The sequence below is a fragment of the Nyctereutes procyonoides genome, unplaced genomic scaffold (assembly GCF_905146905.1).
Source record: "Nyctereutes procyonoides isolate TBG_1078 unplaced genomic scaffold, NYPRO_anot_genome, whole genome shotgun sequence".
In the NCBI taxonomy this organism is placed as follows: Eukaryota; Metazoa; Chordata; class Mammalia; order Carnivora; family Canidae; genus Nyctereutes; species Nyctereutes procyonoides.
In genome coordinates this window covers 39,965,269-39,992,172 of record NW_026575146.1, presented here as the reverse complement: position 1 = coordinate 39,992,172, position 26,904 = coordinate 39,965,269, and the positions used below count along the sequence as shown (strand labels likewise).

Here is a 26,904-nt window from a genome sequence, read left to right as displayed (position 1 = left end):
TGCAGCAAGAAATCATCATCTGTGTTTGCGTTTTGGAAAAAGAGTAGAGCTTTTCCAAAGGGGAGGAAAGAAAGGTGTTATTCTTCCTCAGCAAAACAAACAAACAAACAAACAAACAAAAAAAAAAAACCAGCATGTCTGAAGACATGGGCATATGAATTACATGTTTTAAGAAGAGTTAGTGGTTCAGCATTCAATTTGTTGAATAAATCATGCCACATCTCACATAAAACTTTTTCCTCTCCTGAGTTTCTCAGAAGCAGATCCTGTGACCATTCATATAACCTTAGAAAGTGTTCCAGGAAAAACCAGCAGGGTTGTGGGCAAGTGGGGCATGAAAAGGAGGAAAACCACACAGAGATATACTTCATGGAAAGTAACTTTGATTGGGTCCTGCCAGGGAGCTGTGGAGACAGTGTGGGTTGTACTCAGAGTTGTCCTTGTCAGGGACAAAACAAGGGAGGCCTGAGAATTTATCCACACACAAATCAGTTAAGGACTACCCCTGGGAGGAGGTAAACTCCCAGGCATTCAGTGTTTGTTATATTCCCTATTTCATTCACAGTAAAAGCCAAAGTTCTTATGATTGATCCTAGGAGGCCCCATATGCTCTGGTCTAGACTCTTGTCCTGATACCTCTCTGGCTTCATCATCTCTTACCCCTCTCTGCTTATCTCTGCTTCAGCCACTTTGTCCTCCTTACTATTCTGGGAACATGCAGGCCAGGCCGGCTCTCATCCTACAGCCTTTACATAGAGTCTGGGGTGGAGGGCATTTTACTTGGAAATACCCAGGACTGACCCCCTCACCACCTTCAAGTCTGTTAACTTCACCTCAGTGAGGACTGCTTTGGTTTAACTATTTAAAGAGTGCAGCCTCCATGCTGCCTCAGCCCGTCACTGCCTTTCTCTCTCCTGTAATGGTAATGACGGTCTCCTTACATACTATACTGCATAATTTACTTCACTGTGTTTATGTCTGTATGTACCATACAGGTCTTCATTATATTTATTTCTTATTTCCCTCTCTACCTTCTCCTCCCATTCCCATTAGAATATAAGCTCCAGAAGGTCAGGGCAGGTAGATCTAGCTTTTTGTTCACCAACGTACCATAGGTGCTTAGAACAGCGTCTACAATATGAGCTAGTCCAGCACACTATAAATCTTTGTTAAATGAGAGAATAAGTAAATGGGAGTTGGATGGTTACAATAGTTTGGAGTTAGGCTGGAGAATTTTGAGTGGTTTGGTAAAATTTGGTCTTTATAGTCTGTGGAAGTGCCCAGGTTTTTAGGAGGGAATTGGCATAGTATGCATTTTTTCATAGGAAACAAACTGGTAGTGATAATGGGGACAAAGTGGTGAGCTAGGTTAATTCGGCACTATAGGCAAGAAATGATGAAGGATTAAACCTTGAGAATATAAAGGAGAGGACAGATTGGAGGAGCATTGCAGAGGTAAAATTAATAGGATGTGGCAACTGATTCAGCAGAGGAAGGAGAGGAATAAGAAGGTAACTAAGTTGCTTTAAAAATAAACCCAGAAGTTGGTTATATAAATAATACATGGTCATGTCTGAAAATTTAGACCGCATAAAATACAAAAAAGAATAAAATTCTCCTGAAATCTTACCTCTGAGATAACTGCATTTTGATGACAATCACTGTAAATGTCTTTATGATACACAGCTATATGATACACCTATGACTTTAAATAAATGTGATTACATTAAAAGGGCTGTTTTTATCATGAACTTTTAGTTATTTTTTGTGGATTGCTTGTTTAAAATAAAAGTTTTGGGGTATCTAGGTGGGTCAGTTTGTTAAGCGTCTGCCTTTGGCTCAGGTCTTGGTCTCAGGTCAGTCTCCCTGCTCAGTGGGGAGCCTATTCTTCCTTCTCCCTCTGCCCCTGCCCCATGCTTGTGTTCTTTCTTCTCTTTCTCAAATAAATAAATCAGATTTTTAAAAAATAAAATTTTTAGTCGTTTAAAAATTTTATCAGAATGCCTGGGTGGCTCAGCGGTTGAGCCTTTAAAGGCTAGCTGAGGGTGTGATCCTGATCCGGAGATCAGGTCCCGCATCAGGCTCCCTGCAAGGAGCCTGCTTTCTCTCCCTCTGCCTGTGTCTCTGCCTCTCTCTCTGTGTCTCTCATGAATAAATAAAATCTTAAAAAAAAATTTCCACTCAAAGATAAATAAATCATGAATTTATGTTTCAGATTTCCTGATGTAGATCTAATTAACTCTTTTTAAATGGCTGCCAAATATAATATGAATGTATTCTATGGATTGAGGTTACTGGGTGGAGGTATGTGTATTTTTAATAGATATTATCAGATTACATTCAGAAAGATTATAGCAATTTTTATTCCTATTAACAATACATGAGAGTGTACATTCCCTATATCCTGACCAGCAGTAGGTGTTATCATTGTTTTGAATTTTTTCCATTGTGGTTGGCAGGGAGCAATATTTCATTGTTACTTTAGTGTAAACATTTAATACAATAGTTATTGTACATTTAGAAGTACTTTTCTATGAATTGTTTTTATCTTTTGCCTATTGACTTTTGTTAAGTGGTTCACTTTTTTGGAGAATTTATATGAATTCCTTTAACATTATGAGTATATAATACACATTGCTATACAGTATTGCTCTTGATAATATACAGGAACTTACAAAATTATATTATTTTTCAATTCCTTTATCTGTGACAGGCATTGCAGCTTTTTTTCCCCTTAAGGTTTCTTTTGCATCAAAATTTTTGCTTTCTGAAAGGTAGTTTTTTCTACTTTATTTTGTCCTATATAACTTGTAGGTTTCTTGTTTAAGGTAAATCTCCCCAGTCTACAGGTTATGCCTTTAGTCACATATATATTTTTCCAAAGATCTTTATTTTATTTTTGTACATTTAAGATTTAAGTCTTCTGAATTCTTTTCCTATAAATGGTATGAAGATAGAAGTTCAACTTGATTTCCTTTTAGGTAGATAGCCAGTTGGGTGAACATCACTTACAATATAAACTGTCGTTTCCTACTGGATTAAAAGACCATCTTTATTTTACTTGAAAATCCTTTGTGTTTTGGGATTTATTTCAGATCTAATAATGTTTTTTATTATTGTGGCTTTGTCTTAAATTTTAATATGTTAAGACATGTCCTCTGGCAGCATTCTTTTTCAGGATTTTCTTGGCTCTTCCCTGGTTAACCCTTTGTCGGATGTGTGGTTTGCAAGTATTTTCTTCTGTAGGTTGCCTTTTCATGGTGAGCAGAAGCTTTTCCCTTTGACGTAATCCCACTGTTTATTTTTGCACTCATTGCCTTTGCTTTTGGTCCAAAACCAAAAAATCAGTGCTGCTAGCATCAGTGTGAAGAAGCTTATCACCTACACTTTATTCTGATACACAGTTTCAGGTTTTACATACAGAAGTGTTAGGTTCTTAATACATTTGAGTCCATTTCTGTGTATGGTGTAAGAAAAGGGTCCAGTGTAATTCTTTGACATGTGGCTATCATTACCAGTATTATTTATTGAAGAGACTGTCTTTTTTCTCCATTGTGTATTTTTGGCTTTTTTGTCAAAAATCAATTGATTGTGCATGCTTTTTCCCCCCTAGGCTCTCTATTCTGTTTTATTGATCTATGTCTCTTTTTATGCCAATACCATTCTGTTTTGATTACTGGAGCTTTTGTTAGGATAGTTTGAAATCAGGGAGTGCGATACACTCCTTTGTTCTTTCTCCAGATACTTTGGGTATTCAGGGTGTTCTGTGGTTCCATATAAATTTTAGGATTCTTTTCTCTATATCTATAAAATGTGCTATTTGAATTTCAATAAGGATTGCATTGACTCCATAGATCACTTTGGGTAACATGGACATTTTAACAATATTCTTCCAACCCATAAGCACAGAATATCTTTCCATTTATTTATGTCTTCAGTTTCTTTAGTCAGTGTCTTACAGTTTTTCATTTATAGATCTTTCACCTCCTTGCTTAAATTTATTCCTAAGTATTCTTTTTGGTGCTATTATAAATGACATTGTTTTCTTAATTTCTCTGATAGTTACTATTGTTGTATAGAAGTGCAATAGATTTTTGTACCCTGCAACTTTACTAAATTTATTAGTTCTGACAGTTTTTTGGTGAAATCTTTAGGTTTTTTACAGATGTTATCTGCAAATGGAGAAAGTTAAGAGTTATTTTAAAATTTATAATTAAAGGGCAGCCCAGGTGGCTCAGCGGTTTAGCGCCGGCTTCGGCCCGGGGCGTGATCCTGGAGACCTGGGATCGAGTCCCATGTTGGGCTCCCTGCATGGAGCCTGCTTCTCCCTCTGCCTGTGTCTCTACCTCTCTCTCTCTCTCTCTCTCTCTCTCTCTCTCTCTCTCTCTCTCTCTCTCTTTCTGTCTCTCATGAATGAATAAATAAAATCTTTAAAAAAATAAAAATAAATTTATAATATATCAAATACTCAGATGTATAAACTGACAGCTACCTATACTACCATCCACTTTAAGCAATATTTTTATTTGTTTTTTATAAATTCCCCTTTTGGAGAATTGATAAAATTTGATAAGTACTTAATGTATATTCATTTTATCAGTTCCTTATGTAATAAATATAGTAAATTAGTACCTGTTATTGCCAGGCACCTTTCTTGGTTCTAGGGAAAAGGAGGACACACCCGCTAACAAGGAGCTTCCCATCTAGTGGGAGAGACTGAGCAGTAGACAAATACATAATGCAAGGTCATAAGTGCTTTGTAAAAAGATAAAAAGATAGATGGTTCTCTTAGCTGTGATAGTTGGAAGGCCTATTGCAAGTGGTGATACATGTGAGTGAACTGAGGGAGTGAGCCACACAGAATCCGGGGCGGGGTTGCTTCCTAACAGCAACATCTGAAAGTTCCAAGTAGCGTTGAACTTAAGTATCAAGGAACAACTAATTTTAATGAATTAAATTATTAGAGGTAACATCTAAATCAGCAGTGAAGCTTTTTTGTCTTGAGACCTCTTTACATTTTAAAAGTTATTAAAGACCTAGATGGGTTTTGTTTATATAGGCTCATGGGTATTGCCACCTACTGTTTTAGAAATTAAAACAATACTTTAAAAAAATTACTAATTGTTTTAAAGTTACAGACCCATAATAACATTTTTATGGAAAATAACTGTTTTTAAGAAAAATTAGTGATAAAAGTGGCAGTTTTACATTTTTGCAAATCTGTTTTCTGTTTTAATAGAAGATAACTGGATTATTTTGACCTGCTTTCAATCCGTTGTAATATCACACAGCATGTACTCTGGAAACAACCACTATACACTTGTGAGAGAATGAGTGCGAAAAGCAAATAACATCTTAATATGATTGTGAAATAGTTTTGACCTGGTGCTCCCCCGGGAAGCATCCCAAGGTCATCATCTCCACCAGGGGAACCTGGGCCACATTTGGAGAACAGCAGCCTGCAATTTCAAATCATCCTCCCCCACCCCATCCTTTTCTCTCACTCTGGTCCTAGAGGTGACCACAGTACCACAGTTGTCTTACTTTTATAAATGCTTACTTTTATACTTCACCCAAATATGTTTCTGGAAATAATACATCCATTTGTTAGACTTCACATAAATGTTGTCACACTGTATGTATCCTTTTCAACATGACTTTTTCATTCAACTTTAGGGTTTTGAAATCACCTAATTTGATCCATGCAGACTTACTTCATTCATTAAAATTCACACTTTGAACATGTTTTGTTGTTTCTCTATAGTTGGACATTTAATTTGTTTCTAATTTATTACTGTTGGAACAGTGCTGAGGGCGCCTGGATCGCTCAGTTGGTTGGGCATCTGTTTAATTTCTCCTCAGGTCATGATCTTATTTGTGGTGGGGCCTGCTTGGGATTCACTCTCCCTCTCTCTCTCTGCCCTTCCCCCCACCCCTGCTTGTGCACTCTCTTTTCTCTCTCAAAAAAAACACACTGGTGCTATAGTGAACTTCTTTGAATATGTCTCCTTGTGCACATAGGCTGTATATACTTAGAACTGAAATTAATTGCTGATCATACAGCATGTGCATCTTCAACTTTACTAGTTTTGCCGAATTGCTTTCTAAAATAATTAAACCAGTTTGTATGCCAGAAAACATGTATAAGAATTATAGTTTTCCCAGACTTTGTTTGGGCTTTGTCATTATAACACTTTGGAATTTTTGACAGTGATGTATGTGAAATAGTGTTTATATCTAATTTGCATTTTTTTCCTTTTGTATTTAACAATCTTCCTTTAGTACTTTTATTATTACCCATTTAGCTTTAATTATAGTTCAACCTACACTGTTTTAGGATTCCATATTTGCAAATCTTGCTTACTTGGTAAAACGTATTTGTAATCCTCCAATCAGTATCTGTTCCATTCTCGCAGAATTCTCAGATGTGTGCAGAGCAGCAAAAAATTTTTGAGTCACCCAGTGTTGAACAAGGCAACTCTACTTTCATTTTTTCAGTTGGTACACTGTAAACAACTCCCTTAGGTGCCATGTTCTTCACACTTTTGTGCTTTTGAAACTATTTCATCGTTTCAGATGGCCTCCATGTATAATGAATGATGTGCTGTCTAGGATTCCTCAGCACAAGAAGACTGTGGCATGCCTTTCAGAGAGAATATGTATGTTAGATAAGTTAACTCAGACCTGAGTTTATTAATGAATCATCAGTAGACGTTACATAAGGCATCTTTTTTTTTTTCTTAATTCATGAGAGACACGGAAGGAGGCAGAGACATAGGCAGAGAGAGAAGCAGGCTCCTCACAGGGAGCCAGATGTGAGACTTGATCCCTGGACCCTGGGATCACAACCTGAGCTGAAGGCAGATGCTCAGCCACCGAGCTACCCAAGCGTCCCTACATGAGGCATCTTAAAACACTTACATAGTGATCAGTTAATGAAAATGGTGTCGCCAGAAGCTGGCAGGAACCTAACCCTGTATTTCACTTTAGCGGCAGTGTTAACATATTGTCTAATTCAGTGTCTGTAGCAGCTTTAAAGAACAAGTATCGTGAACATGGAGAATTGGCTGTATGTATAACAAAGTTCATTGCATGATAGTCTCTAAATGTTATTCCACTTTTTTTGTTTAAGTTTTTATTATTTATTTTAGAGAGAGAGAGTGCAAGAGCATTGGAAGGGGCAAAGGGAGAGGGAAAGAATTTCAAGTAGACTACTACGTGCGTGAAGCCCATTGCAGGGCTCAATCTCACAACCCTGAGATCATGACCTGAAGCTGAAACCAAGAGTTGGATGCTTAACCAACTGAGCCACCCAAGTGCCCCTGTTACTATAACTGTTTTTAAAATTCTGGTATTACAGGGGCAGCCTAGGTGGCTCAGTGGTTTAATGCTGCCTTCAGCCCAGGGCCTGATCCTAGAGACCTGGGATCAAGTCCCACATTGGGCTCCCTACATGGAGCCTGTTTCTCCCTCTGCCTGTGTCTCTGCCTCTCTTTCTCTCTCTGTGTGTCTTTCTCATGAATAAATAAATAAAATCTTAAAAAAAAAATCTGGTATTACAGATAAGAAATGGGATCCTGGGGGGGGGGGCGGTGCGGGAAGAAACGTGATCCTGATCTGATTCTTTTTTTCCTTTTTAAGTGATTTGGGACTTTCTTCTAGAAGATTGTAAAATCTCTTTTCTTTCTTATTTTTTTTTTTTTTTTGGAGTTTAAGAGCTTTATCAGAATATACATGTGTGATTTTCAGCAATCCTGTTAGAAACTCAGTCATTAAAGCCTCAGGTCTTGCAATCAATAATTATCTTTTATTCTTTATTATTTTTCATTTAATTACTGTTTCACCTCTTTTTTTTTAGAACCCCTCATATACTAAGTCTTCTAGGTCTTTTCTCCATATTCTTTATAATATTTATCTCATTTATATTTATATGTATTTAATATTTATCTCTTGTTATTTTTGCCATGATGTGAGAAAGTTCTTCCTCTTGACCTTCAAGGCTATTAGTGAGTGTCTTTCATCCATTGAACTTTTAAATTTGGAAGTCCTAACTTTTGGGTCCAGAAAGTCTTTTTTAAGAGCTTTATTTTAATGACCTTAAATCATATTTTTATCTTGGAGTTAAAGATATAATAGACCTTCCAGCACTTCTCTTTTGCCACCACCTGTTCCAGGTGTTCTGCTCTTTCTCCTGGATGCTGTGTGCACTATCATTTTATGTTGCATGATTATGGCTCTCTTTATTTTTGAGGCTCCGGTCAGATTGTTCAGTTATGGCAAACACTGAGGAGTAGCAAGTTGTCTGCTTCTGTCAGTGCTCCAGGGGAAAGTCTTTGCCTTTTCCCATCCTCTTAGGTGCAAAGGCCTACAGACCTTACATGTCAGGTAGGGATAGATAAAAACAATCTTCCATTTCTTCAGCCCCTGTAATTCCTCCAGGGGTAAGCACATCCTCCCAGACTGCTCAAAGAGGGCTTCAGTCAAGAAGTGATGTTATTAACAGAGATAAGGAACACCACAGGAACCACTTCATAAGGATAGAAGATGAGGTACCAGAAATGTAGAGGGGATCATTTTGGGCAGTGGTTGGAAATGTGGATACATCTTGGAAAAAAATAAGATGATTCTGTATAGTATTTTCTTTGTAATGACTATTATGAGCACAGTCCATGAGGGGTGTCAATTGTAGAAAAATAAGTAACATTGTAGTAGGGTCATGAAAAAGTGGTACTTTGGAATTTTTTTTCTCTTGTTAATTTGATCTTGGATGCAACTCTTCAGTTCCAAATGTAGAACTGAAAAATTGGAAATATATATTTGTGTAACTAATAGTGTAATAGTGAAATATTTCTTAATCTAATGCTAGTTTTTAATTCAGTAATGTATTTGATTTCCATTTTCTTTTTCCCACCTTGTCTATATGTAGTACCTGTGGTAATCACTGCTGCTTTTTGTAGTCCAAATAGTTTGATTTTAATGAGTATTATCTTACAGGTGCTGCCTATATAATAATCACCAGGCTAAGGACTGTATTGACTCCTTTGTTACTCACTGTGTTCGGGTAAGAAATACAGTTTGGATCATTGTGATGGATACCTTAAAATTTATGGGGTGTAATTCCTTCCATAGCATTGTTTTTTTTTTCCATCTAACATTTCTTACTTATTTTCATTGAATAAATAAAAAATTTAACACTCCCAGATACCTTATCTTTGTATGACTTTAATGAATAGAATTATAGTATAATTAAAATTGTTAATGTCAAAGAGATCACAATTTTTTTTTTCAAATCTCAGGTAATTAGGAAAAAATACAAATCTTGTAGTGGATTAAATTAATCATAAATCATTCTTATTTAATTATATAAACATTTCTCTTGGAGAACTGAAGCAGTTTGGGGGCCTAATTCCAGTTACTAAATAAATACATATTTTATATATATATATATTGGATATATATATATATATATATATAGGAAATGTGGAGATATAGATGTAGATATATATGAAGGCAGCTTGGAATGGTGAAAAGAGGAGAACTAAAGGGCCAGATTCCAAATTTATCATTAATATTTTATGATTGTCAGGCAGATCACTTATAGTTTCTATAAACTTCTCAGTCTTTGAAAAATGAGGTGTTAATACTGCACCATTACTTCTTAGAGGGTATTGATCAAGTGAGATAATATCTGTCAAACTGTAAATTTAAAATTATTCTTCTAATTCATATTTCTTAAATCAGAGCATCCTACCATTCATTGTGTATTGTCTGATTAATGAAGTATTACAATATTTTATGATGTTGAATAGAAACCTTGCAGTTTCTAAAGAATGATGTTTGAACTGTAAAGGTCCACTTATACACAGTTTTTCTTAGATATAATGCTGTACTATAAATGTATTTTCTCTTAACATTTTCTTAATATTTTCTTTTCTCTGTTTTATTTATTGTAAGTATATAAAACATACAACATACAAAATAGGAGTTAACTGTGTATATTATCAGTAAGGCTTCCAGTCAGCAATAGGCTATTAACAGTTTTTGGAGAATGAAAAGTTATACATGAAGTTTTGACTGTATGGGGTATAGGTATCCCTATCCCTTGTGTTATTCATGGGTCAATTGTATTAGCTGTTATTTAAGCCTTGTAATTATTCTGGTGAATGTAAGCAGCATAGAAGTGTCACCTTTGAACATTGGCTAATAGCTTGAGATAAGCAGAAAAGAAACTATTCTCTTGAAATTGTGGGAATATCTAAAGATTGAAGTAAGATATTTTTGCCATATGAAAACAAGTTTTATATGTAACAGCCACTTTCTTTTGGCTACTGATAAATTCTCATGTTGAGTTTCCTTAAAAAGAAATACCTATGTAAGAAATATGCATAGTCCTTATTCTTACATCCACAATATATTTTCCCCCTTAAACTAGATTTTGAAAACTTGGAATGTTAATTTTCTTTAGTGTCAAGTAATTTTACACTGTTAACAAATTGTATGTGTATTGCAGCCCTTCTGTAGTCTTATTCAGATCCATGGACATAATAGGGCTCGACAGAGAGATAAGCTTGGGCATATTCTTGAGGAATTTGCTACCTTGCAGGATGAGGTAAGAGCCAATAAGTTACCTTCCCTTCTAAAAATTAAGATATTCTTATATCTTGATCAGATTTTTTAAAACAATTCTTTAGAATGATATTTTGACTAATTTTTCAGTGTGATGAATTTATTTTTAACTTTAATAGTTTCACTTATCAAAGAGTTTACAAAAAGAGAATAATCCAAACAAATAAATTATGTCTTTGATAATCAGAATGAATTATAAAATATGGGCAGAACTATAGTTTTACAGCAAGTTCACATTCTAATAAAAATCTTAATTTGTAAGCAGCAGTATTGATAACATAACTAAAGACCTGAAGTCAATATTTTGTATTTTTGTTTTATAAAATGTCTTTTTAGTTTAAGGAGTGTTACATAAATGTTACCCATCATGAAATGAGAACTTTAAACCTAATCAAAAATGTTTTGAAAGTATGACTTCTTTAGGTGACAAGCTTTACATTTTCTGCTTAAATGCTATTTTCAGCTGTTTTTTTTTTTTAATTCTCTCATTACCTTGAAAAAAATGTCAATGTTATGACATTTGATTCTGATAGGCAGAGAAGGTTGATGCAGCCCTTCACACTATGCTGTTGAAACAGGAACCTCAGAGGCAACATTTGGCCTGTTTAGGTACCTGGGTCCTGTATCATAACCTTCGAATTATGATCCAGTATCTTCTGAGTGGCTTTGAATTGGAACTCTACAGCATGCATGAGTACTACTACATATATTGGTAAGAGTACAACGTGAGTTAAAATTAGCAGTGGGTAGAGTAGATAAGATCTGAGAGAGCATCTTTAGAACAGAATATAATTTCAGAATACTTTTTCACTTAATGTATTTTAACTTTACTTGTGGGACAGTTGAAAAATATCTATTTAAAAACTAGAGCCAGATCGTCTTGAACATCTTTAAGTGCTATAACATCATACAAATACGCTTTTTCCAGCCATTGAATTTTTAAAGATTACTGAAAGTGGCTGCAAAGTAAATGGATTAGTTGAAGAGCTTTTGTCTGTTTCTAGAGAGAAAACTTAAGATACATTTGGTCCTGAATCAGTGACACTAGGTGCTAGCTATGGAGTGTACTTAACTGAATTAGAGTTCAAAATCTGAGCCAGATCTTTCCTCTGAGAAGAAATCGTGGCTAAGATTATCATTGGGGGCATAACTGTTGGAAACTGACACCCTGGGGATTTATTTTAGGAGCTTTGAAGGAATTGTAAGAGATCACCATCCTCAACCAATAGTTCTTCACTTTCACTTGAAGATGAAATGAAGAAATCTAGTAAGAGGATGTTTGGAAATATTTAGGCATCGGAAAGCTGCCATAGAAAGAAAATAAATTAAGAGCTATTGGATCTTTTTCTTAGTCTGGCCAAGTATGGTGGTAATTTACTAAAATAAGAACCAGTTGCTCATGACAAACAGCTTAGTAGTACATTGGATCTCAATATGGTTCATCTTTTTAACTCCTGTTTGGATTATTTAACACAGTAAATTAAGATATTATATATTCCTTGGTGTCACCACTATGAAGGAAGGAGAGTAATTCTCTTCCATACTGACATGATTTTGTTATCATGGCTGCTCTACATGTAACTCTACACTGTAACTCTACACTGTGAAACTTGAATTTGAACATGAATTAAAGTAATAGAATAATATTGTTTGATATACTCTCCAATATTATGTAGATAACAACTCTTACCAATAGATAACTATTTGGTATATGTTTTGTTATTAATTCACAGTAGACACAGTAGTCAAACCAGACATTTTGTAGAGGAACATGCTCAGTTTCTTTCTCTGAAGTTTGAGGCAGCTAACAGGAAGCTTTTGTGCTCTTGATTCTTCAAAATAAAAATTTTATATGCTTTTTGGCACAAGGAATGGGGCTCTTAATTCAGCAAATGAATGATACGTAAACACTCCATTAGAAATGTATCTGCATGTTTGAGCAGATTCATTTCCGTTTAACGAAAGAATTTTAGTTTTGCCTATAAATACCCCTGTGGTCTACTTTCATGTTTTAATTGCTTCTCAATATCAAAATTCTTGATTAGGCTTCAGCATTTAAACAAGATAAGCCTGTTGAATATAATCATTCCTAAAGCATGTGGCCCTTTCAGAATCAATAGTAGAAAACACTGATTCTTTAGAGTGCATCCTGGTCACTTGCTGGGCTTGGTCCCTTGAGTTCCTGGTTTAGTAAGTCTGAGATAGGAGAGATAGGACCCAATCACTTGCATTTCAAACTAGTTCTTGTGTTGCTGCTTGTCCAGAGATCACAGTTTGAGAATTACTGGTCTAGAATATTGGTACTCTGACCCTCCTTAGATAAAATTGTGCATTGATTTTGATAATGCATTTAATAAAAGCTCACTGAGATGCCTGATAATTGATAAGAAAAGCCTAACTTCTGCCAACTATATCCTTCACTCATCTATCCTTATTTTTGATGTTTAGAAGGTAGAAGGCAGCAACATTAATTCCCTGTAGAAATCCTCACATTGAGTTAAGATCCAGACCCTGAGATCTTGTAGTGTGATGGGGAAAAAATTCATTTGTATACTGTAAAAGGATATTCTAAATGCTTTTCTTAAATTCATTGTCAGGAATTCTTTTCATTTGAAACTATATGCACTTTTTTTATGAAATAATAATACATTTCCCAGTTTGCCTTAGTTGCCAGGAAGTATAGTACTTAGTTTCACTTTAAAACACGGCACCTGCAATGCCTAGGTGGCTCAGTGGTTGAGCATCTGCCTTCGGATCCCGTCCTGGGATCGAGTTCTGCATCAGGCTCCCCACGGGGAGCCTGCTTCTCCCTCTGCCTATGTCTCTGCCTCTCTCTCTAGGTCTCATGAATAAATAAATAAAATCTTTAAAAATAAATAAATAAATAATAAAACAACAGCACCTAAGCCATTCCAGGCATTTGGGAGTTTTTGTTGTTTTGTTTTTTTGCCAGTACAGCTTTGATTTAGGCCGTGTGGAACTTTTGTTTTGCTGCAACAAAAAGGACTGATATTTATCCTCAGGTGTATCTTTTGGCAAGTTACTATTTTCCTTTATTATTTATTTTATTATTTAATTTTTATTATTTTATGTTATTTTATATTCTATTTTATTTTATTTATTTTATTTATTTTATATTTTAGTATTGTAACCTGCTTTACAATTTTTGGGAGAATTTTGGAAATAGGCATCACATGCTCATCCTTGATCATAATAAGATTTCTTCTAAATCTTTGATTTTTAGCTTAATATAGTAGTGGTCCTTAACTTTATTATGGATTATATTATAAAGTATATATATTCATATCCTAGATTTGAACCACTTTGGGCATAGAAGAGTGTAATGTTGGTTAAACTTCTGAAAAGTTAGTATTGGCTGGAATAATCTGTTTTGCATTTCATTTGCTGAATAAACTCAAATAATTATAAGCCTAAATGTCCTTAATTTTTTAGAATGCTTTGGGATAGTGCCTACAACTTTACTTTTATTTCCTAAATTAATTTGCTTTATTTTGCAGTTAATGGGAGAATAAAATACTGACTTACAGGCTGAGGTGAAGTGTGTCCTGATAAAATAAAAAGGGGGAAAAAAAACAGTTTAATGGGCATTCATTTGATTTATATATATAAATGTAATTAAGAAGTCTTTTGAAAAGTTGTAAAATGCATGTAGGAAATTAAGCATTTTTCAGCATTGTCCAGCAACGTTATAAGGCTATAAGAAAGGAAAAGCATTTGTAAAGCCAGTTTCTTGTAAGATCTAATCAATTATCTAATTGGATAATCTGGGGTGTTTTTTTTTTTAACTTTTAAAGCAGTATTAAAAATATGTCTTTATTAATACCAGTACCTATGGTGATAAAGTTATTTCATGTAGACATCTTCCATTAACTTAATATTTGGTACCCTTGAAGGTATCTATCAGAATTCCTTTATGCGTGGTTAATGTCAACATTAAGTCGTGCTGATGGCTCTCAGATGGCAGAGGAAAGGATCATGGAAGAGCAGCAGAAAGGCCGGAGCAGTAAAAAAACAAAGAAAAAGAAGAAAGGTACTTGTGGATTGTTTTTAAATTCAAGAATAACTAGCATTGGAATATATTTTTATTTCTACAAATAGGGGTGCCATGTGGCTCAGTAGGTTAAGGACAGGTCCTTGATTTAGGCCGTGTGGAGCTTTTGTTTTGCTGCAACGAAAAGGACTGATATTTATCCTCAGGTGTATCTTTTACACCTGAGGGCTCAGGTCATGATCCCAGGGTCCTGGGATTGAGCCCCATGTTGGGCTCCCTGCTCAGGGAAGTCTGTTTCTCCCTCTCCCTCTGCCCGTTTCATATGTTCTCTCTCTCTCAAATAAAATTAAAAAAAAAATTTGTACAAATAGATGGAGAGCTACGTATGCCTTATAGGTGAATCAGTCATTACATCTCAGTTCTTGCCCATCTTTTCTTCAGAAAATATAAGGGAGAAACTGCGTCCCAGTGTTAGTGACACAAGCCTCTGGTGCCTTCCCTGGTTTTTATTTCTATGCTATTCTCTGTGTTAGAGGACCTTAGGACAAGAAGTAGCAGCCACCTGGAGTGTGTGAGCAGGGTAAGTTAAGGACAAGGCAGCAGGAGACCCTTGATGTTTTGACAGAAGGCTGACCACTATAATGGCACAGAGAGATGATCACAGAGGCCTGGGTGCAACACCCAAGGCTGAGAGGAGAAAGAAATGTTTCACTAGTGGAAGGGTATGGATATTGGTACAAAGGTTACAAAATATTACTTTGTATTTCATTAGGATCTCAACAGTTTGAGTGGGTTTTTAAATGACTATATTGATGGGTATCCTATTTCAGAAATTAAATCTCTATGGTGAATTCAAAAGAAGTTAAAATTACTTCATACTAGAATTTTATGGTATTATTTAGTGGACATAGCTTTTTAAAAAACTTTTCATTTCACTTATATTTTACTATTTTAAATTTGGGCCTTAAAATTTAAACTGTAGGAATAACTTTGAATTTTTAATTTTAGTAAAGATGGAAGATTTTTTTTTTAATTAGGTTTTCGCCTGCAGTAATGCAAGAGGAGGTAGAAAAGGGTGTGGGTGATTTTCTTTTTAATTACAGTTCGCCCATTGAGCCGAGAGATCACAATGAGCCAGGCATATCAGAACATGTGTGCTGGAATGTTTAAAGTAAGTTGTCACAAATGCAGTTCTTTTTGCTTTTTAACTACATTGCTGTTATTTAATTAAAATGGACTCTTCTGTGCTTCTTCCCAAATTCTAATTTCACCTTTGTGTTTACTAACCATCTGTTTAAGAATTACCTTTCTTCCAAGTTACTCTTCATTAATTTGTTTAGCAAGTATTTGTAGATAAATGTTGATTTAACACCCATGCCATGTGTCCGATATCTTCAACTGAGTACATTTAAGGATACTGAGTCTAATGAGATGTTATCCTGGTCTCAAGTGTTTAGGTAATGATGGTCAGGTGACCTGTGTGACATAATAAGAGAAAGCAGAGTTTATTTCTGATTCATGATCAGAAAAGGTTTCTTGGAAGAGATGGGGTTTGTATTTCTTTAGGAGCCTATTAGAAAGGGGGTAAGCTCCACAGTGATTGGCTGAAGCAAAAGCGGACATTTTCAGGAGGTAGCAAGTGCTAACTCTTCAGTTGTACCTGGCAATTCAAGAAATTATCTGAGACAACCTATATTAAGATATATAAAACAACATGGACTTCTGTTTGAGAAACAGGATCTATGCTTTTCTTACTATATATGACTTTTCTTTAGAAGCTTTTACTTGAAGGTCTCAAAGCTATTGTAAGAGCATGAGTCAGAATAATATGCATGTGGTATAATTTCACTGGGGAAAACTAATACATTAAACACTGGAACTTGAAAATTTTTTATATGAATATGGCACGTAACATAAAAATGAATAGTAAGCCAGTTTTTCTCTTCCTATTTCTGATTTCTGAACCTTAAAATTTTAAGTCCATGTAAATATATGTTTATTTTCTGTCCTGTATTAATGAGGAGTTCATTTTTTCATATTGATACCATCTTTTCTTTCATTTTGTTTTTCCTTTAGACCATGGTAGCATTTGACATGGATGGCAAAGTACGAAAACCCAAGTTTGAGCTGGATAGTGAACAAGTTCGATATGAGCACAGATTTGCTCCATTCAACAGTGTAATGACCCCACCCCCAGTGCACTATCTGCAGTTCAAGGTGACTCTGCTCATAAAAGCAACTGCAGAATACTTATTCAGTCTTAGACTTTCTTAGAGATACGCTGTTTGTACCTAGCTGTTTCGTTAAAATAGCCAAATCATACTATTACTGGACCAGTGACAAGATGATAAAAGATCAGTTTTAATTAGTATGAAAATTATTTGGCTCTTTTTGGATATACTCATCACATTGAGTTATTTTAAAAGTATGAGGATAACAAGAGGTAACATACAAAGGTTGGGAATTGAATATTTACAAAAGGGAAAAATAGGGACCTATGGTGGGTGTTTGCTTTAGTGTCTATATGTTGTCTATATATATGAATCATGAGTTAGGGCAGAATTCTTTAATTACAAAAGGGATTTTAGAGTTTTTCATATGAAACATGTTTTGGATAATATTGTATTTCTCCCCTTTTAGGAAATGTCTGACCTCAATAAATACAGCCCTCCTCCTCAGTCTCCAGAACTGTATGTGGCAGCTAGTAAGCACTTTCAACAGGCAAAAATGATCCTGGAAAATATCCCAAACCCAGACCATGAGGTAAGACTATAGTCACAATAATTTTAAAGGAAAAGCTTGGCAGGAAATACGTATCTTAGTACTGAATGACAGTTTATAAAAATGAACCTTACAGTACTAATAGTGAAGCCTGTCATGTTTCTGGCAAGGATTTTAAGTAGCTTTGCTAACCCAACCTTAAAACTTAAAATTTTCCGATGAAAGCAAATAGCTCCTCTGTAAATTTAGAAATCAGTGCAAAGAGAAATTAAGTCATAGAACCATAAAGTGAGTAGGAAGAACAGAAATAGGATCCAGAGTGATCCATAGTTCAAAAATGGTAGCACTTAAAAATTTTTTATTTTAACATATAGTTTTATTATGCTGAATCTTAAAAATACGAAAAATGATCTGGTCAGTTATCACAGGAAGTAAAAACCTTATTCCACCTGACCATTTAAAATAGAGCCTACTGTTCAAAGACTTCATTTTGAGATATTATTCTACAGATCTTTGAATCTACAGAATACTAAATTGCAGTCTCTTTTTGCTGTATGCCTAATTATATTTACATGCATGTATTCTGCAAATGAGAATGCTTTGCCTGTAATACTGACTGTTTAGGGGGTATATCTTCATACAATTCCCATGAAAGGGAAGTTAATAGCAGTTACCTGTTAAAATAGACCAAGCAGTTCTGCTGTTTGGGATTTATGTAACACATATATGTGCATGTGTGGGCAGTGAGGGAAGCAAGTGGCTAATACACAGGAGTCTTCATTGCAGCAGGATTCTCATAGCAAAGAACTAAGGAAACTTCACTGTCCCTCAACAGAGACTGTCAAATGAATGATGATATACCGTATACTGTAATACTTGAGGTCTTGAAAAGGATACAGAAGGTCATTATATACTGTAATGGAGTGTTATTCAGAATATAAGAGGTTTAAAGAGCAGAGTACAAAACTGTGAAGTATGCTGCCATTTCAATTAAAAGGGGCCCAGGAAGTCTGTATGTGTGCAGAGATATTACAGGAGTACATCTCCAGAAAGAGATGTAGGAATTGTGTGAGAATCGATAATACTGTTTGCTTCTTGGGAGGGGAGCTGGTGCCTTGGGAAACAGGGATAGGAGAGAGATGACTTTTGTCCTATTTAATCATGTAATAAAAAAAATACAAGGAATGTAAAAATTAGAGGAAAGTACCTTAATTCGTTTACTCAATAAATATTTGTTGAGTGCCTACTATGTCCCCAGCCTTGTGGGAAAAATTAGTGCAAAACACTAGACCAATCTTGGCCCTCCTGATGGCAGTGGAAGGTCGTATGTTGCAGACAGTAAATAAATTATGTAGTACATTAGAAGATCATAAGGACTACAAAGAAAAATTAAGCTCGGGATGGGGATAGCAAACACTATGAGTAGGGAGGTAGGAAGGATTATGCATTTTTAAATTAAAGTGACCTGTGAACAAATCTCCTGAGAAGGTGAAAAAGCAAGTCACATGGCCACTGGGGATGGAGCCCAGTGGGCAGAGGGATCTGCACATGTGAAGGCCCCAAGGCCATGGACTGGTGTGGCTGGAGTGGGATGAGCAAGGGGTGAGCTGTTGGAAAGTTTTGAGCAGAGGAGTGACGAGATTGGATTTTTGTTTTAAAGGTTCACTCTGGCTCCCCTGTGCTGAAAACAGACTGTGGTAGAAGCAAAGGTGGGAGCTGGGGAGCCAGTAGGGGCCACAGCAGTATCTGGTGAGAGATGGTGTGGACCGTGGAGGTGATCCAAAGCAAGATGGACTGGATATGAGTGAGGAAAAGAGGAGTCAAGGAGGACTTCAGGGTTTGGACCTGAGCCCCCAGGTGGATGGAGTCAGTGGAAGGGCAGGTGGAGCAGGAACAGGTGGGAGACAGGGCTGAGATGTCAGGAGCTCAGGTTGGGACATGCTGGTTGGGAGGCCCAGATGGAGCTGTTGTCTGAACGGGTGGATGTGTTATCTGGGGCTGAGGAGAAGCCGTTCCAAACTTGTGGTGAGGTGTTTCTACAGAGAGGTCAACTAGCAACAAGGAGCAATGGGAACTTCTTTCTTCAAGTTGCACATCACTCCCTCTTGGGAGGAATGTCGCATTCCAGTCCTCTGCTGTTCATGTGTTCATGTGAAACCTTTCAGGCTTGGGGGTAGTCAGGAGTGACAGTAAACACAGGACACTTCTTGTCTGCCAGGTGTGGTTCTCAGCTTGTAGTATAGTATGTAGCTCATATAGTAATCCTCCCAGAAGGTCTATGGCAGGGGGCAGGTAGTCAAATCATTGTCCCATGCTTAGAGATGAAGAAACTGAGAAACAGAGAGGCTGAAGAACTTGCCCCTAGCTATGAAAGCTAGTGCCTGGCAGAGGTGGGGTTTGCAAACATTCCAGCTACATAGTCTGTGCCCCAAGTGCTCCGCTGCTACCTCTGCAACCTGATGACCCAGGGGCCCCTCCAGGGCAGCACAGCTGAACTGAAATAGAGCTCTGTGGTAACGAAAAAGTATATCTGTTCCTGTTGTTACATTGTCTTTATTTTATTTAATAAAATATCAACATTTACCTTGTGCAAAGTTCCTATAACTATCAATAATATAAAGATATTTTGACTCTGAATTTTGTTTTGATAGCTTAATGTTGCTCATTGTTTAGGTGAATAGAATTTTAAAGGTTGCCAAACCCAACTTTGTGGTCATGAAGTTATTAGCAGGAGGACACAAAAAGGAATCTAAGGTAAGTGCATTGTGGGGAAAATAAATGGGTGTTAAGTTATTGCAGAACTTTTTAAAAAAATAAGATGCATAAATATTACAAAAAGGTAAAACTTTCAAAAATCATCCCTTTAAAAGAGCTCAGTGGCAGGAAATAACTAGAGCTTGCCATTTTGCTTTGAAACTTAGAGATTTTATTGACTTAAAATATCTGAAGTCTGCCCTTCCATTCTCCTCCCTCCGTTGTATAAATTACTGTGAATGACTTGAAGTAAAACAGAATGTGTGAAAACAAATTTATTATGGGAGAGATATTTAAAAAGTTATCTGCCTGTAGAAAAGTGAATGCTTTAGTAATTAAAGACTGTTCAATGGCTCAAGAGATGGTAAATTCTGTAAGCTTACCTGGCTGGTGTATTGGCAGTGCTGTTAGGTCTACATGTGCACTGCTGAACATTTGCGCTGTGTGTACCTCTGTTGACTCCCGTTGCTGCTTGTTATCTGCCTTCCTTATCTTCTGCCTTGCTTTACTAGATCGTTTTCTTTGCTTAGTACTGTTTGTGACCCAGGAACTAAAAAGTGTGCTGACTCATGACCCTTCCCTATCTTTTAAGTCTATTTGCCTTTGTTAACTGTTTTTTCTTAAACCCAGAGATAAGCAAATCATTTTCCCTCCAGGTTAGTACCTAACTACTTTGTCATTGAACCAGGTTTTCCTCTCTTCCTGCTGCTTTACCTCTAAAATTGTGAGAAACTCTAAAACACTGAGCTGTCAATATTGGTAAATACATTCATTTTCTTCCTGCCTTTCTTTACAGGTTCCTCCTGAATTTGATTTCTCTGCTCACAAATACTTTCCTGTTGTGAAACTTGTTTGAGAGACACTGAATGGGGACCACCAAGGGGCAGAATCTACTTTCAGATTCTAAGGGGATCCATCCGTCAATCTCAGCACATAACATGAAGTGAAATGGATTTCTTGGATAACAGCCTATTATAAGAAATACTTTTAATTTGACAGCCTTATACGATGTGAATGAAAACTGCTGTTTTAAAGTGGTTTATGTTCCACGGATGAAACTGGGCTTACTGAATGCGGTGATGAACGTTACATGGTTTTATTACAGATTTAATCATAAATCATTTTTTAATGAATGAGTGAAAATAGTGTTTGTAAAGGTTAATAAATTTCTTGACAAAAAAAATGCACTACTGGAAATGAAAAACAACAGCACTTTGTTGATGCATGTTAGGAATTGAAGGTGTTTACTCTTGAGTAGTTCAAACATTACTCAAAAGAAGTTTCAAAACAAGGGATTGATCAAACATGTGAATGGGGTTTTGGCAGAATACATTTAAAAGGGAATATGCAGGGTGGGGGAACCTCTAACCTACCTAGGGAGACTAAATTACATGGGGATTGTGATTTTGTGTCATGATGTCTTAAATTATATACCTATAAGGATATAGAAGTTTTTTTTTTTTTTTTAACATCCTTTAACTGTTCCTTTTGGCACTTTTAAAACATTATGCATAATGTTTGCTACTGACATTATTTAAGAGGTAAGAATGTGTAAATTTTTAGGGTAAGGTTTCAATATGGCATACTCCTTTTTGTTTACTACTACATACTCAATTTAACCCTTGAAATGTTTTCACTGGGGTTCTTTCCAGTATCTGCTAGCTTCGAAAACTTAAAGGTACAGTTGGATTTAAGTGCCCAGTGCCAGAGGCCCTACCCTATCCTTTGCTGCTTATTCTAATTCCTGTCTCATGCTGCTGTGGAGTTTTATTTTGGTTTAGATTGTATCATTTTATTCTAAGGACTAAGGATAGAAAATAAGCATTTGTCTCAATTGGTTAGGGCCTTGGTTTATAAAACTCATATGAAGTTTATGCATAATTTAAAGAAGATAATACTTCAAAGTCCTTTAACTTTCCCAAAGATGTGTTTCACAGGCACACCAACAAGGCTGGAAGCATTTTATTTTAGCTTTTAAAAAAGTGCATGTGATGATAGCAACTTTGAGTAATTCTTCAATGTATGCATCATCAGAATTTTATAAGGCAGTTTTTAAGGGACAGTGTTTTGTACACTTTAAGAAAGTATTGCTCTCTTTGTGGAGAAATAAGACATTTTCAAAGTCTAAGCTAATGATACGGGGGAAAAAAACATCGCCTACATTTAATGGAATCTTTTTGTATTTTTTGGAAAATCCAGAGACAAGGATTAGAAGTTGTAGAGTATCCTATTAACTACCAATTATTTATAATTAATAATCTCTTAGTGGGAGTAGACCAATCCCCTTGGACCTTAAAGGACCCTGAATTCACACGTGTCTTCTTCTACTCCAGGTTCCACTAAGAATGGGAAACCAGTAACTTACCAATTAAAACAATCATGACAGTTATGATCTAGTTATTTAATAACCACACACTGACTTAACAGGTATTGGTTTATTTCTCAAATTTCATCACACAGATATCCATGAAGTATGTGCAGTGCTTACATTACTCAAGAAATCTGAGTCTTGTGCAGGGAATCTGAATTATCACACTCCTGTCTCCACACCATTTGAGAGTCCCAAGGAAGGTGTGAAATAAACAGTTCCACCTATTAAAGATTGGAATAGCTGCTGATTAATTCTGGATGAAACCAAAAGACCAAAGTGGGGGGTTTGCTATCTACTTATGTATTACACAGGTTTTTGTTTTGCTTTAAAAAAAAAAAAAAAAAACTGACACCTGTATAAATTGTTGCCTTGGAATGAATAAGAGACTATGTGATACCAAGGAAAGCCAGTGGTAAAAAAGCATGACTGGAGAAATCACACACAGTACACACCTCCTGAACAAATGGCCTCTAGTGCCTCTGTACATAAAGATGGAAAAAGGTGGTTATTATTTACAATGACATCCCATCTCAGTCCACAAAAGGCTTAAGGCAAACCACCCCCCCCCCCCAAACCACCATTCTTAATCCACAATTTACAAGCTGATTCTTCAGGGATCCAATAAGGCAGTAAAGGAAAATCAGTTAAACATGTTTTTCAGAACTCTATGCACACTGATTAAACATGAAATGAATAGACACTTTATTGAAAAAGCAAGAGAGACTATCAACCCTAAGGCTAAGACACAAAGGGAAGTCGGACAAAGACTTATATAAAAATCTCACAAAGCTATTTTTAACACCTTTCTTTAGTTGCTTTTTCCAGGTGGAAAAGTTTAATCTTAGTAATTAAGTAAAAAGATAACCTACATGAGTAACATTCACATTGGAGATCTTAACCTGAATGCAAACCAGGTCTTGCCTTTAGTGCCAGACAGGGGCACCATGAGTCCAGACCAGGTAAGGCTCGCCAGGTGTCTGGCCTGTGTAGCTCTAACTTCTCTGGGCCCCCATTTCCTCTCTAAAGGTGAAGGGTTATACTAGGTGATGTGAGGCCCCTGCATCTCAAATCCCGAGACTTGTATTTAATAAGCATCACCACCCACTTACCCTGAAGAAGGCCTAAGAGTCACTACTGTGACTTTGCCTATCACTGGTAAGTGGCAAGAGTTTACTGGAAATACTGAGAAGCAAATCAATGTGAATTGTGATTAGTCCTTTTCAGATTAACTTTTGATTTTTAAATCACTTTTGATAGTCATCACAAGCCAAATGTACAGACTATGCGAAAAACAGCTGTTGCTTTTCTAAACTTTCCCCATTTAACACTGTCTATACCCCTTAATATCATCTTTCTCTCCTCTTCCTTCCTGTAATGGTGAAGTGGGCATTCTGTCCACAGCAAACATGCCCCCACAGTGCTGTTATTTCCCTCCCTGTTCTGCTATGGGCCCCAGGATCAGCTCTGCTTTGGCCCCGGTTGTGTGAAAAGTCTAATCTACTCATGGCTCTTCTTGGTAAATGGTCTTACTGCAGAATATTTTGCTTTGCCCATACATACCAAGCAAAGTAAAAATGTCACAAATGTTCAAATTACAAGTCACTTAGAAGCATTTCTGTACATTAATGACAAAGGTTATACAAGTAGTTTAAAAATACATAAAATGCCTCTGTATATAGACTTGTTTAAAACTGTTATTAGTGATGTCTGTATTAACAGTTTTGTGCTCCAGGCCACTGACTGTCCAAACCAGAACTGAGAGCATAAGCTAGTAATCTTTCGGCACTGACTTTGGAGAACAGAATATCGGGCTGGGACCCGGGCACTCAGCACACCATGTGAAGAGGGACACCAAAGGAACCAGAGAAGAATTCTCAGGTGTGGTGGGTCTCTTGGTGTCTTGAAGGCAGCCTCTTCCTACAGGCTTTTTTTTAAAAAAAAAAGTTACATTCCAGAATTTCTTAAAAAGCGCCACAGTCACCATATTTGAAGGAGAAACTTGGGTTCTATTTTCGGTGTTGATCTCATACCTATTAGCTGACAAATTTTGACATCTTAGCATAAACACTTTGAAAATACCCCCAAAAAACCATCTACAAGATAATCATTTTCCTACATACAGTACATATTAAAACTCCACAATAATCTTTAAGGTGTATATTTTACTTATTAGTACATTTCACAGTATTCAACCCTTCATAAATATTTTGTAGTGATCTCTGTTCGATCCTGACCAGTATATGATCCCAGTTCATTCAGAGTGTGTGATTCCTCTTTTCACGCTGAGCAAGTAAATTTATTATGTCTCCTTTCTGATTTTCAGCATTAAGAACTGAGAAAAAAAAAAAAAAAACCATAATCAAACATTAAAACATTCAGGGAAACCAGCCATGAAGGTTCTATTTGAAGTGTGGAGAGTTATCTTCCACAGCAACATAATGGGGATTTGCTTTCCTAATCAAGGATAGGTACTGAAGAGACAACACGTATGACCAACATGGTGCCACAAAATAAAGCTAAAACATTGAAAAAACTTCCTATTTAAAATCTTGAAATAATGCCCAATGTCCTCTAAAATGGGCAATATAAAATGTCCTCATAAAATCTGTGATACAACCACAACTCTGCTGTGCTGTGTTGCATCTCTGGTGGTATATCTCTAGCAGGCATCACAGTGCCCTAAGAACTACTTGCAGCTTCAGGCAGCTCTTACTACAAAGCTTCTTTATAGAGCTGAAGTCTATGTGGCTCCCAACATCCTTACTCTCCTTTGACACAGAAAGGACATAGAAAGACAGACCTAACAAAACCTAGAACCACCACGTTGATTTACAACTAGAACACATTAAGTGGTTAATGATTTTATTAAATGAATTAAATGACTGCCTTAAATGGTCTTTTAAGGTTCTCTAATAAAGTTGGAACTAATGCCTTTTTCTTCTAATTTCCCTGGAGCAAGCAGGGCCTTAAACTATTTTAATGATCTAATGATATAATCTTAAAATGATGGTGATGGCAGTTCTTTGACTTAAAACTCTTAAATGAGCTGAAAGAGCATTTTTCTTTTCTGTGTCCTCACTTTGTTGAAGCCTTATACAAACAAGGTCAAATTCATGGGGCCCCTGTGTGTAGGGGATGAAAAATCCTAGAGCTTCACTGCAAGCCAAACATTTAGGACACTAGACTGATTTGAAAGGATGGCAAAATACGTAGGACAGTAACCACACCAGCAAATAGTCAAGGACTGAGGTACACAGATAGGTATTTGGAATCAATACAGAACAGAGTAAGAAACTCTGTATTTGTTTAAAATACTGACTTGCTAATATGTTCATGGTTTGCATTTTAAAAATCATATAAATAGTCTAAGAAAAATTTTTTAAAAGATTTTATTTATTCATTCATGAGAGACCGGCAGAGAAGAAAAGGGAGAAGCAGGCTCCCTGTGGGGAGCCCAACACAGGACTCGATCCCAAGACCCCAGGATCACGACCTGAGCCAAAGGCAGACACTCAACCACTGGACCACTCAGGTGTCCTTCTAAGAAAATAATTTTAAAAACAAATTAGAATTCATTTCTAGAGGCACTTGGGTGGCTCAGTCAGTTAAGCGTCTGCCTTCTGCTCAGGTCACGATCCCAGGGCCCTGGGATTGAGCCCCATATTGTGTTCCCTGCTTGGTGGGGAGCTTGCTTCTCCCTCTCCTCCCCACTTGTGCTTACTTGGTCTCTCTCAAATCTTTAAAAAAAAAAAAAAAAAACTCCCATTTCTAGAAACCTCAAACAACTCTGCCAACTGTAATAACTGACATGCTAGATAAAATAAGATTTTTTTTAAAGATTTTAAAGAATGCATTAAATAATAATAATAAATAAAGAATGCATTGTTGAATCAAACCCAAGTTAAGGGACTTTCTACCAAATAACCGGCCAGAACATTTCAAGAACCATCAACATCTCAGGTTAAAGGACCCTAGGGAAGTGTGAAAAACGCAGTGTATAATCCTGGATGACTAGATCTTGAACCAGAAAAGGGATATTAGTTGGACAATTCACTAAATTTGAATAATAGCATTTATCAGTAGTAATGTCTTCATTTCAATAATTGGACAAAAGTTACATAAGATGTTAACCTGGGGAACTTGGGTAAAGGTTATATGGAAATTATATTTATCTTAAAACCTATTTTCAAAGGGAAAATATTTTAAAGACATTAAAATGCACTGTTTATAATGGCAATAAAAAAAGGAATCTGAGCGACCAAATGTGAAGTAAAAGGTCCCAACTCCTGAAGGTAGTAAGCATCAAGGCTAGTTCTGCCCTAAGGACTTCTGAAGCTGAAGACACTGGGCTGCTTTCACAGCTTCCAAAGATGCAGAGGGACAGAAGCTAAAGACAAGGCTTCATTCTGGGTGGTAAGTC

The 26,904-nt window shown here is 36.2% G+C and overlaps 2 protein-coding genes across 7 annotated transcripts in view; one reads left to right on the top strand and one right to left on the bottom strand.

Moving 5' to 3' along the window:
• The window catches only part of NAA35 (N-alpha-acetyltransferase 35, NatC auxiliary subunit), a 106,359-nt gene extending 83,965 nt beyond the window's left edge, over positions 1-22,394 (top strand). For all 5 annotated transcript variants that reach the window (XM_055311996.1, XM_055311993.1, XM_055311992.1 and 2 more), the window contains exons 15-23: positions 8,995-9,061; positions 10,511-10,609; positions 11,160-11,338; positions 14,541-14,677; positions 15,742-15,809; positions 16,715-16,855; positions 17,279-17,401; positions 20,033-20,113; positions 20,910-22,394. In XM_055311996.1, coding sequence (XP_055167971.1) covers positions 8,995-9,061; positions 10,511-10,609; positions 11,160-11,338; positions 14,541-14,677; positions 15,742-15,809; positions 16,715-16,855; positions 17,279-17,401; positions 20,033-20,113; positions 20,910-20,969 — 955 coding nt within the window. In that variant the 3' untranslated portion in view covers positions 20,970-22,394. The remainder of the gene's footprint in view (positions 1-8,994; positions 9,062-10,510; positions 10,610-11,159; positions 11,339-14,540; positions 14,678-15,741; positions 15,810-16,714; positions 16,856-17,278; positions 17,402-20,032; positions 20,114-20,909) is intronic.
• A 139-nt stretch (positions 22,395-22,533) lies between these two features.
• The window catches only part of GOLM1 (golgi membrane protein 1), a 53,648-nt gene continuing 49,277 nt past the window's right edge, over positions 22,534-26,904 (bottom strand). For both annotated transcript variants that reach the window (XM_055311998.1, XM_055311997.1), the window contains one exon: positions 22,534-24,816. In XM_055311998.1, coding sequence (XP_055167973.1) covers positions 24,740-24,816 — 77 coding nt within the window. In that variant the 3' untranslated portion in view covers positions 22,534-24,739. The remainder of the gene's footprint in view (positions 24,817-26,904) is intronic.